The 22,376-nt window shown below is 46.5% G+C and overlaps 1 protein-coding gene across 13 annotated transcripts in view; it reads left to right on the forward strand.

The window, feature by feature from the left end:
* Nucleotides 1–22,376, forward strand: part of FOXRED2 (FAD dependent oxidoreductase domain containing 2) — a 1,046,175-nt gene that overhangs the window by 996,502 nt on the left and 27,297 nt on the right. For 10 of the 13 annotated variants that reach the window (XR_012231658.1, XM_073573008.1, XM_073573006.1 and 7 more), the window contains one exon: nt 7,310–7,483. The exons of the other annotated variants lie outside the window; for them this stretch is intronic. Coding sequence is in view for 9 of the 10 variants with exons in the window: in XM_073573008.1 (XP_073429109.1) it covers nt 7,310–7,483 (174 nt within the window). In the remaining variant the exon portion in view is untranslated. The remainder of the gene's footprint in view (nt 1–7,309; nt 7,484–22,376) is intronic. 13 annotated transcript variants of the gene reach the window in all.

A 22,376-nucleotide genomic window follows, 5' to 3' on the forward strand; every position in this document is an offset into this window, starting at 1 on the left:
GCCATGCGCCCAAACAGTGTTTTACCCCCACATGTAGGGTATCAGCCTACTCAGGACAAATTACAAAACAACTTTTGGGGTCCAATTTCTCCTGTTACCCTTAGGAAAATAAAAAATTGGGGGCAAAAATATAATTTTGCGGAAAAAAATGTTTTTTTTATTTTCACGCCCAGGCGTTATAAACTTCTGTGAAGCACTTGGGGGTTCAAAGTGCTCTCCACACATCTAGATAAGCTCCGTGGGGGTCTAGTTTCCAAAATGGGGTCACTTGTGGGGAGTTTCAATAGTTTAGGTACATCAGGGGCTCTCCAAACGCACATGACACCCGCAGACCAATCCATCAAAGTCTGCATTCCAAAATGTCACTACTTCCCTTCCGAGCCCCGACGTGTGCCCATACAGTAGTTTTCTCCCACATATGAGGTATCAGCGTACTCAGGACAAATTGGACAACAACTTTTGTGGTCCAATTTCTCCTGTTACCCTTGGGAAAATAAAAAAATTGGGGACTAATTGATCATGTTTGTGGAAAAAATACGATTTTTTTTATTTTCATGTCTGGGCATTATAAACTTCTGTGAAGCCCTTGGGGGTTCAAAGTGCTCACCACACATCTAGATAAGTTCCTCAGGGGGTCTAGTTTCCAAAATGGGATCATTTGTGGGGGGTTTCCACTGTTTAGGTACATTAGGGGCTCTCCAAAGGCAACATGACACCCACAGACCATTCCATCAAAGTCTGCATTCCAAAACGTCACTACTTCCCTTCCGAGCCCCGACATGTCCTCATACAGTAGTTTTCTCCCACATATGGGGTGTCAGCGTACTCAGGACAAATTGGACAACAACTTTTGGGGTCCAATTTCTCCTGTTACCCTTGGGAAAATAAAAAAATGGGGACTAAAAGATGATGTTTGTGGAAAAAATACGATTTTTTTATTTTCACGCCCGGACGTTATAAACTTCAGTGAAGCACTGGGGGGTTCAAAGTGCTCACCACACATCTAGATAAGTTCCTTGGGGGGTCTAGTTTCCAAAATGGTGTCATTTGTGGGGGGTTTCCACTGTTTTGGTACATCAGGGGCTTTCCTAACGCAACATGGTGTCCGATCTCAATTCCAGCCAAAAACGTCAAATGGCGCTGCTTCCCTTCCGAGCTCTGCCATGCGCCCAAATAGTGGTTTACCCCCACATGTGGGGTATCAGCGTACTCAGGATAAATTGCACAATATCTTTTAGGGTCCTGTTACTTTTGGAAAAATAAGAATTGAGGGTGAAAAGATCATTTTTGTGGAAAAAATATGATTTTTTAATTGTACTGCTGTACGTTATAAACTTCTGTGAAGCCCTTGGGGGTTCAAAGTTCTCACCACACATCTAGATAAGTTCCTTGGGGGGTCTAGATTCCAAAATGGTGTCATTTGTGGGGGGTTTCCACTGTTTTGGTACATCAGGGGTTTTCCAATCGCGACATGGTGTCCGATCTCAAATCTAGCCAAAAACGTCAAATGGCGCTGCTTCCCTTCCGAGCTCTGCTATGCGCCCAAATAGTCATTTACACCCACATATGGGGTATCAGCGTACTCAGGACAAATTGCACAATAACTTTTAGGGTCCTGTTACCCTTGGAAAAATAAAAATTGGGGGTGAAAAGATCATTTTTGTGGAAAAAATATGATTTTTTAATTGTACCGCTGTACGTTATAAACTTCTGTGAAGCCCTTGTGGGTTCAAAGTTCTCACCACATATCTAGATAAGTTCCTTGGGGGGTCTAGTTTCCAAAATGGGGTCACTTGGGGGGTTTCCACTGTTTAGGTACCCCACTGCCCTGACTGGCCACCCACACTCCATGTCAGATTCATCTTGGACTGGGGAATTCACGATTTAACTTGATAACCCAGGCATGGTATGATAGAAAGAGCTACATGGACTAATGTGAAGTGTGGCCTGCTGCATCATTCACTTTTGGTGGGGGTGAAGGACACAAGGAAAGGGGTTCTTCCTGACCAGGAGCCAGCACTTGACGACTCAGTGCTTGCATTTTTTGAAACCTCAGAAGACGAGGGCATATTTGCTGGAGTCTGTTTTGGCAATGTAAGCCAAAACCAGTTCCTGATGCTCCGGCTTTAAAAGCGGTTAACCTACTCCCAGAAAAGGTAGCCTTCCAGGCGTTCCGGAGCCAGACCATGACGCAGGCTCAACACCTCCTGCCTTAGCTGCTATTGTGCTTTTGCCACTACCAGCAGATGCACCACCACCATCAGCACCAGCTAGCCCCCCCACACCCACATCCGCGGCCTCTTCCACCAAACTTCAAAATGTTGCAGAAAATGAACCCAAAATAACATCAGATATATGGTACTGTATCAAAAGTGTACAGCTCTATACAGTCAAAGGATGATTGTCAATCTCCCTATATATACCATCAGTCACACAGAGACGCTCACAGGCTCAGTATGGATTAGACAAGAATATAAAAAGTAGAAAAAGTGTACAGTATCATCAGATAGCAGGTATATATAGTATAGTTTAACCCCTTACCTACAATTGACGTAATATTCCGTCCATGTGACCATGGACCTAATTACCATGGACGGAATATTACGTCATCGCGATCAGCGGCGCCCACGTGGTGAGCGCCGCTGATCGCGGCCGAGTGTCAGCTAATTATCATAGCTGACACCCGGCACAATGTGTCAGGGGCGGTCACGGACCACCCCCGACACGTTAACCCCTTGCACACCGCGATCAAACGCGATCGCGGTGTACCGGGGGTTAAAGGGAAGCATCGGCAGGGAGGGGGCTCCCTCCGTGCTTCCCTGAGCCCCCCACGGCAGCGCAATGTGCAGCGCTGCTGCGGGGGGCTCCTTTCCTCCAGGCCCCCGAATCCAAGATGGCGACGGGGGCCTTCGGGGGCCTGAGGAAGCTGGCTTCCTCAGTGCCTGCAAAGCGCAGGCATGAGGAAGTCTGCAGCAGTGCCTGTGACAGATCGCTGATCTGTCACAGTGATCTGTGATGTGACAGATCAGCGATCTGTCACAGGACAGTGATGTCCCACCTGGGACAAGGTAATAAAGTAAAAAAAAAAAAAAAAAAAGTGTTAAAAATAATTAAAAAAAAATCGCTAAATAAATTAGTAAAAAAAAAAAAAAATATTCCCCAATAAATCAATTTTTTCAAAATAAAAAAAACCAAAAACAATAAAAGTACACATATTTGGTATCGCTGCGTCCGTAATGACCTGCCCTATAAAACTGTCCCATTAGTTAACCCCTTTAGCGAACCCCTTAAAAAATAAAAATAAAAAACAAAGCAAAAAATAATGATTTATTATCATACCACCGAACAAAAAGTGCAATAACGCGCAATCAAAAACACGCATATAAATATCCATGGTACCGCTGAAAACGTCATCTTGTCCCGCAAAAAACGAGCTGCCATACAGCATCATCCGCAAAAAAATAAAAAAGTTATAGCTCGCAGAATAAAGCGAAACAAAAATAATTATTTTTTATATAAAATAGTTTTCATTGCATAAAACCGACAAAACATAAAAAAACGACCTAATTGAGGTATCGCTGTAACCGTACTGACCCGAAGAATAAAACTGCTTTATCAATTTTACCGCACGCAGAACTGTGTAAACGCACCCCCCCAAAAGAAATTCATGAAACGCTGGTTTTTGTTCATTCTACGTCCCAAAAATCGAAATAAAAAGCGATCAAAAAATGTCACGTGCCCGAAAATGGTACCAATAAAAACGTCAACTCGTCCCGCAAAAAATAAGACCTCACATGACTCAGTGGGTCAAAAAACGGAAAAATTATAGCTCTCAATATGTGGTGATGCAAAAACTATTTTTACAATAAAAAGCGTCTTTTAGCGTGCGACAGCCACCAAACATAAAAACCGCCATAAATCGTAAATCAAACCCCCCGTTATCACCCCCTTAGTTAGGGAAAAATAATAAAACTAAAAGAAAATGTATTTATTTCCATTTTCCCGCTAGGGTTAGGGTTAGGGTAGGGTTAGGGCTAGGGTTAGGGTTAGGGCTAGGGTTAGGGCTAGGGTTAGGGTTAGGGCTAGGGTTAGGGCTAGGGTTAGGGTTAGGGCTAGGGTTAGGGTTAGGGTTAGGGCTAGGGTTAGGGCTAGGGTTAGGGCTAGGGCTCAGATTAGGGTTAGGGGTGTGTTGAGGTTAGGGTTGGAGTTATAATTGGGGTGTTTCCACTGTTTGGGCACATCAGGTGCTCTCCAAAGGCAACATGGCGTCTGATCTCAATTCCAGCCAATTCTGCGTTGAAAAAGTCAAATGGTGCTCCTTCCCTTCCAAGCTCTGCCATGCGCCCAAACAGTGTTTTACCCCCACATGTAGGGTATCAGCCTACTCAGGACAAATTACAAAACAACTTTTGGGGTCCAATTTCTCCTGTTACCCTTAGGAAAATAAAAAATTGGGGGCAAAAATATAATTTTGCGGAAAAAAATGTTTTTTTTATTTTCACGCCCAGGCGTTATAAACTTCTGTGAAGCACTTGGGGGTTCAAAGTGCTCTCCACACATCTAGATAAGCTCCGTGGGGGTCTAGTTTCCAAAATGGGGTCACTTGTGGGGAGTTTCAATAGTTTAGGTACATCAGGGGCTCTCCAAACGCACATGACACCCGCAGACCAATCCATCAAAGTCTGCATTCCAAAATGTCACTACTTCCCTTCCGAGCCCCGACGTGTGCCCATACAGTAGTTTTCTCCCACATATGAGGTATCAGCGTACTCAGGACAAATTGGACAACAACTTTTGTGGTCCAATTTCTCCTGTTACCCTTGGGAAAATAAAAAAATTGGGGACTAATTGATCATGTTTGTGGAAAAAATACGATTTTTTTTATTTTCATGTCTGGGCATTATAAACTTCTGTGAAGCCCTTGGGGGTTCAAAGTGCTCACCACACATCTAGATAAGTTCCTCAGGGGGTCTAGTTTCCAAAATGGGATCATTTGTGGGGGGTTTCCACTGTTTAGGTACATTAGGGGCTCTCCAAAGGCAACATGACACCCACAGACCATTCCATCAAAGTCTGCATTCCAAAACGTCACTACTTCCCTTCCGAGCCCCGACATGTCCTCATACAGTAGTTTTCTCCCACATATGGGGTGTCAGCGTACTCAGGACAAATTGGACAACAACTTTTGGGGTCCAATTTCTCCTGTTACCCTTGGGAAAATAAAAAAATGGGGACTAAAAGATGATGTTTGTGGAAAAAATACGATTTTTTTATTTTCACGCCCGGACGTTATAAACTTCAGTGAAGCACTGGGGGGTTCAAAGTGCTCACCACACATCTAGATAAGTTCCTTGGGGGGTCTAGTTTCCAAAATGGTGTCATTTGTGGGGGGTTTCCACTGTTTTGGTACATCAGGGGCTTTCCTAACGCAACATGGTGTCCGATCTCAATTCCAGCCAAAAACGTCAAATGGCGCTGCTTCCCTTCCGAGCTCTGCCATGCGCCCAAATAGTGGTTTACCCCCACATGTGGGGTATCAGCGTACTCAGGATAAATTGCACAATATCTTTTAGGGTCCTGTTACTTTTGGAAAAATAAGAATTGAGGGTGAAAAGATCATTTTTGTGGAAAAAATATGATTTTTTAATTGTACTGCTGTACGTTATAAACTTCTGTGAAGCCCTTGGGGGTTCAAAGTTCTCACCACACATCTAGATAAGTTCCTTGGGGGGTCTAGATTCCAAAATGGTGTCATTTGTGGGGGGTTTCCACTGTTTTGGTACATCAGGGGTTTTCCAATCGCGACATGGTGTCCGATCTCAAATCTAGCCAAAAACGTCAAATGGCGCTGCTTCCCTTCCGAGCTCTGCTATGCGCCCAAATAGTCATTTACACCCACATATGGGGTATCAGCGTACTCAGGACAAATTGCACAATAACTTTTAGGGTCCTGTTACCCTTGGAAAAATAAAAATTGGGGGTGAAAAGATCATTTTTGTGGAAAAAATATGATTTTTTAATTGTACCGCTGTACGTTATAAACTTCTGTGAAGCCCTTGTGGGTTCAAAGTTCTCACCACATATCTAGATAAGTTCCTTGGGGGGTCTAGTTTCCAAAATGGGGTCACTTGGGGGGTTTCCACTGTTTAGGTACATCAGGGGCTCTCCAAACGCGACATGGCGTCCGATCTGAATTCCAGCCAATTTTGCATTGAAAAAGTCAAACGGCGCTCCTTCCCTACTGAGGTCTGCCATGCGCCGAAACAGTGGTTCCCCCCCACATATCAGGTATCAGCATACTCAGGACAAATTGCACAATAACTTTTGCAGTCCAATTTCTCCTGTTACCCTTGGTAAAATAAAGAAAATTGAACCTGAAGTATTTTTTTTGTGAAAAAAAGTTAAATGTTCATTTTTTTTTTAATATTCGAAAAATTCCTGTGACGCACCTAAAGGGTTAATAAACTTCTTGAAAGTGGTTTTAAGCATCTTAAGGGGTGCAGTTTTTAGAATGGTGTCACTTTTGGGTATTTTCTATCATATAGACCCCTCAAAGTGGCTTCAAATGTGAAGTGGTCCCTAAAAATAAAATGGTGTTGCAAAAATGAGAAATCGCTGGTCAATTTTTAACCCTTATAACTTCCTAACAAAAAAAAATTTTGGTTCCAAAATTGTGCTGATGTAAAGTAAGCATGTGGGAAATGTTATGTATTAAGTTTTTTATGTGCCGTATCGCTGTGATTTAAGGGCATAAAAATTCAAAGTTGGAAAATTGCGAAATTTTCAAAATTTTCACCAAATTTCCATTTTTTTCACAAATAAACGCAAGTTATTTGAATGCAATTTTACCACTAAGATGAAGTACAATATGTCACGAGAAATCAGTGTCAGAATCACCGGGATCCATGGAAGCGTTCCAGAGTTATGACCTCATAAAGGTACAGTGGTCAGAATTGTAAAAATTGGCCCGGTAGTTAACGTGCAAACCACCCTTGGTAGTGAAGGGGTTAAACATTCTAAATCTCCGTAGATATTTCAGGAGGCAGACACAGAAGCTCTCAGGCTCAGTATGGATTACAACACAATATAAAAAGCCGTAAAACGGTAATGGATCTGGAGAGTACAGCTGTACACAATGTAGGGGTCATTGTTGTCAATCTCAGTATTTATTTCCACAGTCAGAAAATAACTCTCACTTGGTTAGTTTGGATTAGACCAGAATATAAAAAGCAGTAAATGCTTCATGTATCACAAGCGTAGAGCTGTATACACTAGTGGGGTAATTTTTAAATGTACATCTAAATTGCAGGAGTAACCCACAGACTGTCACACGCTCAGGATGGATCACACCACAATATGACAAGAAGATCCGCAAGAAATAATCCCACATGTGGGACAATGTTCCAGGTGTCAAAGATACACTTAGAGTGGTGGGTGGAGGAGGACTTCCTGGCAGAAAGGGTACAGTATCACCAGATACCAGGTATCTATAGCATAGTTTAAACATTAAAAATGTACGTCTATATATTCAGTAGTAGTGTTGAGCCACCCCACTAGTGTTTCAGGTCGTTTTGGTTCGTCGAACACGAGGCAAGTTCGTCGAATGTTTGTCGAACATTCGATGAACAACGTCAAACACCATTGAAAACAATGGCTGGCAAACACAAACACATACAAACACATAGAAAACAATTGCAAAACACCTTAAAAGGTGTCCAAAAGCAGACAAAATGCTCAGAATACAAAATTAACATATGGAAAACGGCAACTACATATAGAAAAGAGGTGGAGGAGTAAAAGGAGGAGGAGGAGGAGACACAGATATAGGCATGTCATGCCCTTATGAAGTCAAGAAAGGCTGGAATAAAAATGTAAAATACCAAAAAACAGTAAAAATCTGAAATCGAAGACGATCATATACCGTCGGACTTCCCACCATAAATTAGGCCAACTGCCGAACGGGCAGCATTATTCCCACGAACCTCCGAACAGCGTCCATGAAGGCAAAGTGTTTGGTTTCCGGGGGCAGTATGGTTGCAAAGCTGCACCTTACAGGAATGTCCAGAAGGGTACCACCAGGAGTGGAGCCTGCAGCTTAATTCCACACAGGAAACCTCAACCATGCCAGCTACAGAAAAGATTGACAGATTGCAAGCTTTGTCGATTCTGTGGGTGGTGGTGGATGTCCATTTTTAGTTGTGCTAGCGATTTGTCAGCTTAATTCCGTTAACGAACGAGACTCCGGCATGCCCCCGCGGTACGCGTCAAGCTTACTAGAGGGAAACGCGAGGCTCTGGCACGCGAGATCGATCAATAACAGGTCTGTCATGCCCTTGCCCTGTCATGCGCGCTACACTGAAAGGTCCAGCGTGTGTCGCTTACAGGTGCAGATAACCCGCTGAACCCCGTTAGTGATGGGGATCTGGGATTCCAATTCTTCCCCACGAACGAGGATTTCCCAGTAAGTGCAGGTCAACCAGAATTCCGGAATTAGGCCTAACCGGCATTCCAGGAAAAATGAAAAAATAAAGTGTCCAAACCACAGGTGCTGTAGCTTGCTTAAAAACTGGGCTCCTATGCTGAGTAGCACACAGTTCTTACATAAACAGGCAGCATAGCTTGGTTCATGGGTGGGCAACTCTACTGAGTAGCAGACAGTGCTTACATAAACAGGCGGCATAGCTAGGTTCACAGGTGGACTCCTCTGCTGAGCAGTAGACACCGGTACTAGTCCCAAAGTATTCACTGGGCTAAATGGAGTTAAAAAATGGTTCTTACATAAACAGGTGGCACAGCTTGGTTCACGGGTGGGCTCCTCTGATGAGTAGCAGACACAGTCACTAGGCCCAAAGTATTCACTAGGCTAAATGCAGTCAAAAACTGGTTCTATAGCTAGGTTCACTGGTGGGCTCCTCTGCTGAGTAGCAGACAGTGCTACAAGGCCCAAAAGGATTTTCTGGACAAGATGAGGTAAAAAATAATTAGAAACACACGGTGTAGCTCCTTGACAGGTGTACTACACCGCTGGCTGCCAGACACCGCTACTATGCCATGAAACAGTCTATTAACATTGAAAACCATTATTAATGTGAAAATGAAGTTACGCTTTTGGTGAATGACCTGTTCTCAAACGGAACCTCGAACAGCCGAATTTTAAGCAAAGTGTTCGAGTTCGACGAACGGCTCGAACACTGCCTAAAACAGCTGGAATTTTAACTTGGCGAACAGGTCGACTCGAACACCGCTCATCTCTAATCAGGAGGCAGACTCAGATGTTCTCAGGCCCAGTATGGATTCGATAAGATTGTGGAAAGCTGAGAAAGGGTACAGTATCACCGGATAACAGGTATATATGTAGCATAGTTTACACATGAAAAACCTATGTCTATACATCAGGAGGCAGACTCAGAGGGTCTCAGGGCCAGTATGGATTTGACGTGATTATACAAAGTTGAAAAAGGGTACAGTATCACCGGATAACAGGTATATATAGCACAGTTTAAACATTAAAAACCTATGTCTATATATCAGGAGGCAGACTCAGACGGTCTCAGGCCCAGTATGGATTCGACGTGATTGTAGAAAGTTGAGAAAAGGTACAGTATCACTGGATAGCAGGTATATATAGCATAGTTTAAACATTAAAAATCTGCGTGTATATTTCCAGAGTCCGACAAAGACACTCACAGCCTCAGTATGGATTACACAAGAATCTAAAAAGTAGAAAAAGGGTTATGTATTCGAAGCGTACACCAGTATACACTGTTGGGGTATTTTTCAATCTTCATATATATTTCAGTCTCAGTAAGACAGTCCAGACTCTCCGCAAGAGGAAACAAGATGGATACAAGTACAGACGGAAAGTCGACTGATTGCAGAAATTTTGGAATTACTAATCACTGTAAAAACTCCCGGGAGAATTCTCAGAGGCGATGCTGACCCTCAATTACTTTGTCTGTGGAGACAGTGAAAACAGTTCTTGTGAAGAAAGGTTTGCTGTATCGCAGTACCGTGGAACCCATCACCATTACTCATCTCCATCAAATTGTGATCACAGGGATAGATGTAGACATTCTCCTCACTGCTTGTCATGATCTGTCAGGTAACTTTGGAGTGCAAAAGACACAAGCCACAGGCCATAGGCGATTCTATTGGATTGGCATGAGAGGACACATTTAAAAATGTGGGCAGGAATGTCACACGTCTGTGAGTCGGAAAACCGTGAAAGCTGATGATAAACCACCACTGCATCTCATTGTGAGTTGACGTCCATAACAAATGGAAGCCATTGATCATCTGAAGATAGAGCCCAGCAGGACAGGGCATAGCTACGTCTTAACCATCACCTATCATTTCACCAAATTTGTATTGGCAGTCCCAGTGAAGTATTTAATAGGCCAGACTACACAGTGGTGGAGCAGGGAGAGGTAAGTATTGCAAGTGCTGGTGCCCTGAGCAAGCAGGGGGGCCCACTCGCGGGCAGCGGTACTGGCACAGGGCCCCTCATAGTACGCCGGTGTGTCTGACGGCGGGTGTGCACCACCACCATCAAAGACACTTGATTCTACTATGAGGGACCTTGTGCCAGTGCTGTTGCCAAAGAGTGTGCCCACCCAACTGTCCAGGGCAATGGCACTCGCACGGGTGCGTGCGCCAGGTGGTGACCACGGCCCTGTGGGGGGAGGCAGCCCAGTTAGGGAGGTGGGAAAAATGGCATATATTGATGTTGGACTTTCAGCAGCTGCAAATGGAGTAATTGGAGAAGTCTGCGGAAGAGGAGGACAAAAGCAAGCCATTTTTCTGGCAACCTACGTGTCAGTAGGGGAGGGTGGGACAAAATCCTTTGAAACCCATGCCTGGTTCATTTTAATGAAGGTTAGATCATCAACATTTTGGGTCGACAGACGGGTCCTTTTTTCTGTCAGGATTGATCCAGCAGCACTGAAGACTCGTTCAGATAACACACTAGTAGCAGGGCAAGCGAGCTCCTGTAAGGCATATTGTGCCAATTCAGGCCAGGTGTCAAGTTTAATGGCCCAATAGTCAAAGGAGAATGACCGGTGAGGGAGAACATCGATATGGGAGGAGAAGTAGTTTGTTTCCATAGTTGACAATTGCTGTCTCCTGTCACTTTCGATCGATGCAGTATTACCAGTCATGTGAGCGGTACTTGAAAAATCAGTCCACAACATGGTCATGAAACCCCTGGGTCAACTCCACTTCGGCTATGTGCACCACAAAACACATCTTCCATGTTGCCCCCTACGGCTCGTTGGAAAAACATCACCGCCGCTGTGTGCTGGGAATGCCTCAAACAAACGGTTTACCAGAGTTGCTTGTTTGTTAGCCAGTATTAGCTCTAGGTTCTCCTGTGGCATGATGCTTTGGAATTTGCCTTTATAGCGTGGATCCAGGATGCTGGCCAACCAGTAGTCATCATCGTTCATCATTTTGGCAATGTAGGGGTCCCTTTTTAGGATCTGCAAGGCATAATTAGACATGTGGGCTAATGTTCCAGGTGTCAATGATGCACTGCGAGTGCTGGGTGGAGGAGCACTTTCTGGCAAATCAACATCCCTCCAGTCATGCACAAACCCTGTACATGACCTTGCCACGCCAACATTTTTTGTTGCCCCCTGAGAAGCATCCTCCTCCCCAAAATAATCATCCCCATCATCCTCCTCCTCTTCCTCTTCTTCCTCCACCTCGTCAACGAGACTTCCCTGAGCAGACAATGGCTGACTGTCATCAAGGCTTTCCTCCTCCCCTTCCTCCTCGGCTGCAGACGCCTGCTCCTTAATGTGCGTCAAAGTTTGCATGAGCAGACGCATAAGTGGGATGCTCATTCTTATGATGGTGTCGTCTGCGCTTACCAGCCGTGTGCATTCCTCAAAACACTGAAGGACTTTACAGAGATCTTTCAGCTTCGACCACTGCACACCAGACAACTCCATATCTGCCTGCAAACTGCCTGCCCGCGTATCCTCCCACAAATGAATTACAGCCTGCCTCTGTTCGCACAGCCTCTGAACCATGTGCAGGGTGGAGTTCCACTTTGTTGCAACGTCGATAATTAGGCGGTGCTTGGGAAGGTGGAGCAATCGCTGCAGCTTCTGCATACGACTGGAGTGTACAGGCGACCGGCGGTCTTCGCACCTTATGGAGCAGGGGTGTTAACTCCAGATAATTATTGAGGAAGCACTGCACCACCAGGTTCAAGGTGTGAGCCAGGCAAGGTATGTGTCGGAGTTTTGAAAGGGCTATGGCTGCCACAAAATTCCGGCTGTTATCACTAACTACCTTGCCTGCCTCAATATGTAGACTGCCCAGCCATGACTCAGTTTGTCGCTGCAAGTAGTCGGCCTGTACCTCCGCGGTGTGTCTGTTGTCGCCCAAACACATCATCTTCAACACAGCCTTCTGACGCTTACCACTAGCTGTTCGATAGTGGGACACCTCGTGTGCAACACTGGCAGCTGCGGATGGAGTGCTCGTGTGACTGCGCTCTGTGGACGAGCTTTCGCTTCTGGAGGAGGAGGGTCGAACGCCTACAGTCAACTGTTTCTTATACCGTGGGCTAGGCAGCACTGTCCCATCACCACTGTCCCCTGTGGACCCTGCATCCACCACATTAACCCAGTGCGCAGTGATGGACACGTAACGGCCCTGGCCATGCCTACTGGACCATGCATCTGTTGTGAGGTGCACCTTTCCACTCACTGATAGCTTGAGTGCATGGACAATGCGGTCTTTCACATGCACGTGGAGGGCTGGGATGGCTTTTCGCGAAAAGAAGTGCCGACTGGGTAGATCATAGCATGGTACTGCGCAGGCCATGAGCTCGCGGAAAGCTTTGCTTTCAATCAACCGATAGGGCATAATCTCTAACGAGATTAGTTTGGCAATGTGGGCGTTCAAAGCCAGTGTATGCAGATGAGAGGATGAGTACTTTCTTGTCTTAGTCAGAGTCTCTGGTAGGGTGAACTGGACTTGAGAGCTGCATATGGTGGAACTAGCGGTGGACATGGCGGACTGAGAGAGGGTTGGTGATGGTGATGGTGTTGGTGGTGTTGCTGATGGCCTAGATTCAGTCTTTCGTAGCAATAACATTGTGATTCCATGACTGCTTTGCCCTTGCGACGACACCTCGACATTTGCTGCTGGTGGTGGGCTAACCGGTGGGCTTACAGTGGGGCAAGCGATGCAGCGTTGCTGACTACCTTCATTCGGAGCAGGTGCACATGTGGTACATGAGGTTTGGTAGTCCGTCCACACTTGCAAGTGCATGGTGGTTAAATGTCTAAGCATGCAACTGGTATTCAAATTTCTCAGATTTTTCCCTCGGCTAAAGGTCTTTGCGCACTTCTTACAGATAACCTTTGCCTGATGATTAGGATTTTGTTAAAAAAAGTGCCACACTGCACTCTTCCTACTATGGAATACATTTTGAGGCCTTGCACGCTGTGCTATTTTGACCGTCTGGCCAAGCTGTCCTGCAACTCTTTTGGTTTTTGTAGCACGTTTTTGGACTGCTACGGTCCTGCCAGATAACAGCTGTTGCGATGTCGTTGCCTGCTGCGGATCCTCCTCCTCCTCTTCTGAGCTATTGGCAGCGGTACCCTCTTCCCCCAATTTTTCTGGAGAGTAGGTTTAAAAAAAATGCTTCATAAAGTATACACAATTTTCTCCCACCAATTACACAGCCCACCACCACACCTCCCATCAGTCACAACACAAACAACCGCCACCCTCTTCCATCAATAACGCAAACCACCGCCAACCTCTAGTCACAATGAAGATCACCGCCACCCCCCTCCCATCAATCATAACTCAGACCACAGGACTCTTTTGCATCTGTCGTAATGCAGACTACCACCACCATCTCTTCTATCAGTCACCACACAGACCACCACCACCGTCTTTTCCACCAGTCACCACGCAGACCCCCGCCACCCTCTATTCCATCAGTCACCACACATACCACTACCACCCTCTCTTCCATCATTCACCACGCAGACCACCACCACCCCCTCTCGCATCAGTCTCATCACCGACTACAGGACTCTTTTGCATCAGTCATAATGAAGAGCACTGCCACCCTCTAGCCACAACGCAGACCACGTCCACACAGACCCCTGCCACCACCTTCTCCCATCAATAGCGCAGACCCTTGCCACCCTCTCCCATCATTAATACCGCAGATACCACCTTACCACCTCACCAGCTACAGGGCAGATTACCACAATTCTCTAACAACCACAATATTGACATCCGTCACTAGTCACCATAATAAAGATCTCTACCACAAGTCTATCAACCACGAACAGTGCTGGCAGCTGTCTGCCATCACCCCTCAGCCATGCCCTGCTTACAGCCCATCACAAAGCAAACCCTTGGAAGACATCGATCCCCCTCCTTTCTCTATAAAACTACCGGTCCAGAGTCTGCTGAGGTATCTGTGGCGGCCGCTCCGTCGTGTACACCGCACACACCGGGCCGGACAGCGAGTCACTACTGACGGCGGAGATTCCTGGCTTATTAGGCTGTGTGCTCATGTTACTTTATTTAAGCGTTTCTGCTGTGTTTTTGTCGCAGCGGAAACGCTAACAAAACGCATTCACATGCAATCCTATGGGATTCCGCAGTTGCTGTGCTAATGCTGCGTATTTTGCCGCTGTGGAATTGCATTGTGCTAAAATCCGCAGCATGTCCATTAATTCTGTGGAATCGCGGCAATTCCACTGCCATAGGATTGCATTGAAATGCTCACTTTACACATGTGGCTATGCCCACCATGCGTAAACTGAGCGTTTCATGTGCGGATGCTACCCAGGGTCTGGAGGAGAGGAGACTCTCCTTCATGCCCTGGGTACCATAATCCTGTAAAAAGTAGAATTAAAATAAAAAAATCGGGATATACTTACCCTCTGATGGCCCCCGGAGTCTGCCTGGTGCTTAGCCACGCTGCCAGCAACTTCCATTCCCAGGGATGCATTGCGTGAATGAACTCTGATGACGTAGCGGTCTTGTGAGACCGCCATGTCATCGGCAGTTGGTCATTCGCGCAAAGCATCTCTGGGAACGGAAGTTGCTGGCAGCATGGCAAAGAGGTGGGAGGACTCCGGGGGTCGATAGAGGGTAAGTATATCCCGATTTTTTTTTAATTTTATCTTTACTACTGATGCAGCATAGGCATCATCAATAGTAAAAAGTTGGTCACATTTGTCAAGCACTATGCTTGTGTGTGACCAACCTGTCAATCACTTTTCCAAGCGATGCTTCAAATCAATTGGAAAAGCGCAAGCATTCTGCAAGCTAAAAACGCTTGTGTTTTGCGAGAAAACGCATGCAAATTCCACATGTGTTTTACCCGCTGCGGGGTAAGTGCCCGCAGCATTTCTGCAATGTGGGCACTTAGCATTAATCTAGCTATAGCATTGGCAGCATGATGACGCCTTGCCTGTCACTGTGTATGGAGGGGGCCCAGTGTCCATCCATCACTGTGTATGGAGGGGGCCCAGTGTCCGCCCGTCACTGTGTATGGAGGGGGCCCAGTGTTTGTCCGTCACTGTGTATGGAGGGGGCCCAGTGTCCATCCATCACTGTGTATGGAGGGGGCCCTGTATCCGTCCATCATTGTGTATGGAGGGGGCCCAGTGTCCGCCCGTCACTGTGTATGGAGGGGGCCCTGTGTCTGTCCGTCACTGTGTATGGAGGGGGCCCAGTGTCCGTCCGTCATTCTGTATGGAGGGGCCCAGTGTCTGTCCGTCGGTCACTGTGTATGGGGGGCCCCGTGTCCATCCGTCACTGTGTATTTAGGGGGCCCAGTGTCCATCACTGTGTATGGAGGGGGCCCAGTGTCCATCTGTCACTGTGTATGGAGGAGGCCCAGTGTCCGTCCGTCACTGTGCATGGAGGGGACCCTGTGTCCGTCTGTCACTGTGTATGGAGGGGGCCCAGTGTCCGTCCATCATTCTGCATGGAGGGGCCCAGTGTCCGTCCGTCGGTCACTGTGTATGGGGGGCCCCGGGTCCATCCATCACTGTGTATGGAGGGGGTCCAGTGTCCGTCCGTCACTGTGTATGGAGGGGGCCCAGTGTCTGTCCGTCACTGTGTATGGAGGGGGCCCCATGTCCATCCGTCACTGTGTATGGAGGGGGCCCAGTGTCCATCCGTCACTGTGTATGGAGGGGGCCCAGTGTCCGTCCGTCACTGTGTATGGAGGGGGCCCAGTGTCCGTCCGTCACTGTGTATGGAGGGGGCCCAGTGTCCGTCCGTCACTGTATATGGGGGTCCCGTCCCCGTCCTCCACTGACTGTGTGCCTCCTGATGTGGTGTGACGGATGGACACGGGGCCCCCATACACAGTGACGGACACGGGGCCCCCATACACAGTGACAGATGGACACGGGGCCCGCATATACAGTGACGGATGGACACGGGGCCCCCATACACAGTGACGGATGGACACGGGGTCCCCATACACAGTGACGGATGGGACAGACACGGGGCCCCCATACACAGTGACGGACAGACACGGGGCCCCCATACACAGTGACGGATGGACACGGGCCCCCCATACACAGTGACAGATGGACACGGGGCCCCCTCCATACACAGTGATGGACGGGGATGGACATGGTGACAGGCCCCCCATACACAGTGACGGTTGAACACGAGGCCCCCTCCATACACAGTGATGGAAGGGGATGGACATGGTGATGGGACCCCCATATACAATGATGGTCGGACACGGGCCCCCCATATACAGTGACGGATGGACACGGGGCCCCCTCCATACACAGTGATGGCGGGGATGGACATGCTGACGGGACCCCCATATACAGTGATGGACGGACACAGGGCCCCCCATACACAGTGACTGACGGACACGGGGCCCGCATATACAGTGACAACGGACATGGGGCCCCCATACACAGTAACGGATGGACATGGGGTCACCATACACAGTGACAGACGGGACAGACACGGGGGCCCCCCATACACAGTGACGGATGGACACGGGGCCCCCCATACACACTGATGGACGGACACGGGGCCCCCCATACACAGTGACGGACGGACACGGGGGCCCCCTCCATACACAGTGATGGATGGGGATAGACATGGTGACGGGCCCCCCATACACAGTGACGGACGAACACAGGGCCCCCTCCATACGCAGTGATGGATGGGGATGGACATGGTGACGGGACCCCCATATACAGTGATGGACGGACACAGGCCCCCCATACACAGTGACGGACGGACATGGGCCCCCCCATACACAGTGACGGACGGACACGGGGCCCCCTCCATACACAGTGATGGGGATGGACATGGTGATGGGACCCCCATATACTGTGATGGATGAACACAGGGCCCCCCATACACAGTTACAGATGGACACGGGGCCCCCCATACACAGTGATGGATGGACACTGGGCCCCCTCCATACACATTGATGGACTGGGATGAACATGGTGACGGGACCCCCATATACAGTGATGGACGGACACGGGGCCCCCCCATGCACAGTGACGGATGGACACGGGGCCCCCTCCATACACAGTGATGGCGGGGATGGACATGGTGACGGGACCCCCATATACAGTGATGGACGGACACAGGGCCCCCCATACAGTGACGGATGGACATTGGGCCCCCTCCATACACAGTGATGGACGGGGAGGAACATGGTGATGGGACCCCCATATACAGTGATGGACGGACACACACGGGATCCCCATATACACACACAAGCAGATACAGAGGAATATACAAATACTGTAATGCATACACATATGCTGAACACTCACCCCGAAAAAAATGTATTGCACACTTGAGAGAGCTGATGAAGCCAGCACAGCCAGCATTTTACAGGTCAGACTCAGGACAGCAGAGGAGAGTGAGCACAGCCTGCTGACACCTGACACCACAGCATCCACTGCAGTGCTAATAGCATTAGCCAGCAACACACAGAGCGGGAAAGCAGTGCACTAGCTGAAGGTATGTGCGTGTGCCTGCATTAACTCTTCGTTCACACTTTTAAAGGGTCCGCGTTTTAAAAGAGCCACGCTTTTAAGGGCCCCCGCGACGGTGTGACCTATTCCCTCTCATCATCAGGGCCCACTCACCACCACAGGGCATTTTCCCAGTATCACGCCAGGGTCAGGCCAGACAGACACTGGCAGGGACTTATGAAGGAGGCAGGAGCTGGAGCTGAGGGCTGGGGGCGGGGCCTACCAGAGGATTCTCCAGTATACCGGTGCCTCAGTCCAAGCCTGTCCGGGACATCCTTCAACGGGACGATTTAGCCTGTGTTTTTCCGAGTTCTAGCTTCAGATGAATCCGAGAAGTGGATTCCTGCACAGCCTGGGTAGCCCGATGCTTCGTGTTTGGTTTTGAATGAACGCCAGCGACAAGCTGAATAAGATGATACTATGTGCGTTAATATACGAGGCACCCTCTGCAAGATATGATTAATATAGCTTTCCTACCCAGATTGTAACTCGGAAAGCAGGGGGAGGACCGCCCAAGTCAGCCCCTTTAGTGATGTCACAAGCCCAGGGGTATAAGTCACTTTCACACAGGACAGCCCTCATTCTAGCCTGGGAAACTGCTGCATCCAGACCCCTCAACGCATTGTGACATTTGGCTCCTCCCACCAGCATGGTTTTGCCTGTAATGATCTAAGTAATATATGAGTGCCTCTTTTCTTCTGTTAATCCTCCTTTTTATTTGTAACTGCTGTGTACATATGTTAATTGTCTCATTTTGTAAAATCTTTTTATATCTTCTGTAAACAATGCCTATCTTTTGGGAGTAAAATATAAAATTATTAGTTCCGTCTCCTTGCTCTATAACAAATTCACATGCCTAATAGTTAATTGCGCTACTAATTTGGGTTGGCTTCGTAGCCCTTTATTAATTTAAATATTAATAGAGAAATTAGAAGCTGGTGGTAGCGAAGTGTGCTCTTGGCTAGGTGGGCTAGCTGGCAGTGACGGAAGGGGTTTTATAAGCTGATTGTCTGGCTGCGGCCAGAGCCTTTATAATTTCCTCGCTGCAGCGGGCCTAATAACCAGTGCACAACAAGTAGCCCATCCGGTGACTAATTATCCTAGGTGCAGTTCCCTGACTGACCTGAGGGTAAAGGGGGCCCAGAGAGCTGCAAGTTCCAAAGTGGAACTGGAAAGTGGAAATACATAAATCCCGGCAGTTTGTAACTCATTGCCGGCAGTGGTGGCATAACTAAAATAATCCCCCCGTGCGGTAAATTGATAGGTCAAGATTAGCTTGCTGTTTTTCATCACATTGTGGCAGTGGTGGGATAACGAAGATAAGCCCCTTGCCCATGTGATAGCCGTGTGCAGCCAGAGGTCACACCCCTGATCGTGACAGGTATTTTCTATCATATAGACCCCTCAAAGTGTCTTCAAATGTGAGGTGGTCCCTAAAAAAATGGTGTTATAAAAATGAGAAATCACTATTTAACTTTTAACCCTTATAACTTCCTAACAAAAAAAAATTTGGTTCCAAAATTGTGCTGATGTAAAGTAAATATGTGGGAAATGTTACTTATTTAGTATTTTGTGTGACATCTGTAAAAAGTAAATCAAGACAGCAAAGATTGAGACAGAGAGACTCATTGCCAGAGAAAGTAAAAATAATCCCAAAATATTCTTTAACAACATAAATAGTAAGAAGCTAAAAAATGATAGTGTTGGTCCCCTTAAAAATAGTCTGGGTGAAATGGTGGATGAGGATGAGGAAAAAGCCAATATGCTAAATGACTTTTTTTCAACAGTATTTACACAAGAAAATCCCATGACTGATAACGTGATCAGGGATAAAAATTCTCCATTAAATGTCACCTGCTTAACCCAGCAGGAAGTACAGCGGCGTCTAAAAATCACTAAAATTGACAAATCCCCGGGCCTGGATGGGATACACCCCCGAGTACTGCAGGAATTAAGCACAGTCATAGATAGACCATTATTTTTAATCTTTAAAGATTCCATAATAACAGGGTCTGTACCACAGGACTGGCATATAGCAAATGTGGTGCCAATATTCAAAAAGGGGACAAAAACTGAACTTGGAAATTATAGGCCAGTAAGTTTAACCTCAACTGTGGGTAAAATCCTGGAGGGTTTTCTAAGAGATACTATACTGGAGTATCTGGAGAAGAATAACCTTATGACCCAATATCAACATGGGTTTACAAGAGACCGTTCCTGTCAGACTAATCTGATAAGCTTTTATGAAGAGGTAAGTTCCGGACTGGACCAAGGGAATGCAGTGGACGCGGTGTACATGGACTTTTCAAAAGCTTTTGATACGGTGCCACACAAAAGGTTGATACATAAAATGAGAACAATGGGGATAGGGCAAAATATGTGTAGGTGGGTTAAAAGCTGGCTCAGGGATAGGAAACAAAGGGTGGTTATTAATGGAGCACACTTGGACTGGGTCACAGTTAGCAGTGGGGTACCACAGGGGTCAGTTTTGGGCCCGCTTCTTTTTAACATATTTATTAATGACCTTGTAGGGGGCATAGAGAGTAGAATTTCAATATTTGCAGATGACACTAAACTCTGCAGGGTAATCAATACAGAGGAGGACAATTTTATATTACTGGAGGATTTATGTAAACTAGAAGCTTGGGATGATAAATGGCAAATGAGCTTTAATGGGGATAAATGTAAGGTCATGCACTTGGGTAGAGCAAACAAGATGTATAATTATGTGCTTAATTGTAAAACACTGGGCAAAACAGTCACTGAAAAAGACCTGGGTGTATGGGTGGACGAAAAACTCACATTTAGCGGCCAGTGTCAGGCAGCTGCTGCAAAGGCAAATAAAATAATGGGATGCATTAAAAGAGGCATAGATGCTCATGAGGAGAACATAATTTTATCTCTATATAAGTCACTAGTGCGACCACACTTAGAAGACTGTGTACAGTTCTGGTCTCCGGTGTATAAGAAAGACATAGCTGAACTGGAGTGGGTGCAGAGAAGAGCGACCAAGATTATTAGGGAACTAGGGGGTCTGCAATACCAAGACAGGTTAATACACTTGGGGTTATTTAGTTTGGAGAATCGAAGGCTTAGAGGTGATCTTATTACAATGCATAAATATATGCGGGGACAATACCAAGACCTTTCTAATGATCTTTTTACTCTTAGACTTGTGACGGGGACAAGGAGGCATCCTCTACGTCTGGAGGAAAGAAGGTTTAAGCATACTCACAGACGTGGATTCTTTACTGTAAGAGCAGTGAGACTATGGAACTCTCTTCCATATGATGTTGTAATGAGTGATTCCCTACTAAAATTTAAGAAGGGACTGGATGCCTTTCTTGGAAAGTATAATATTACAGGGTATATACACTAGTTTCCTTAATATTGCGTTGATCCAGGGAGCTAGTCTGATTGCCGTATGTGGAATCGGGAAGGAATTTTTTTCCCCAATGTGAAGCTTACTGTTGCCACATGGGTTTTTTTTGCCTTCCTCTGGATCAACATGTTAGGGCAAGTTAGGATAGGATATGGGTTGAACTAGATAGACTTAAAGTCTCCCTTCAACCTTAATAACTGTGTTACTATGTTACTTATATCTCTATGATTTAAGGGTATGAAAATTCAAAGTTGGAGAATTGCCAAATTTTCTAAATTTTTGCCAAATTTCCGTTTTTATTCAAAATTAAATGCAAGTCATATCAAAGAAATTTTACCACTAACATGAAGTAAAATATTTCTCGAAAAAATGTCAGAATCACCAGGATCCATGGAAGCATTCCAGAGTTATTACCTCATAAAGGGACAGTCGTCCGAATTGTAAAAATTGGCCCTGTCATTAACATGCAAACCACCCTTGGGGGTAAATGGGTTAAAAAGGACCACTGGTCCATATAGAACAAATGACAAACAGCAAACAAACAAAAACAAATATTCAAGGAGTAATGTGGGGCTCAACAATTCTATATGGAGAGGGAGAAATCCACATTAGGAGGACCTGTCTACTCATTGATTGGTTTTGGCTTATGTCAGTCTTGGCAGTATTTCTAGTAAAGTATAGCGTGGCACTACTACAAGGTGCACAAGTAGGTTACCCAGACCCAAGTGAATAATAAAGTAACTTGGCACTCAACTGAATGATCCTTTTTGAAAATAAGTTTTTATTGTGGCAGTCACAAAGGACGTTTCGGCCTACAATTGGCCTTCGTCAGTCTGCCGACTGCTGCAGATGATGAAGTTAAAAGTGGAGAATTATATAAGATCCTATTACAAGGCAGTGATTTTGGAGGTTACTGCAATGACCAACTGTCTATAACACGTGTAGTGCTCTGGTGAATCCGGAAGAAATTG

Source organism: Dendrobates tinctorius, unplaced genomic scaffold (assembly GCF_039654945.1).
Source record: "Dendrobates tinctorius isolate UK_male_01 unplaced genomic scaffold, ASM3965494v1 ptg000033l, whole genome shotgun sequence".
Taxonomy (NCBI): Eukaryota; Metazoa; Chordata; class Amphibia; order Anura; family Dendrobatidae; genus Dendrobates; species Dendrobates tinctorius.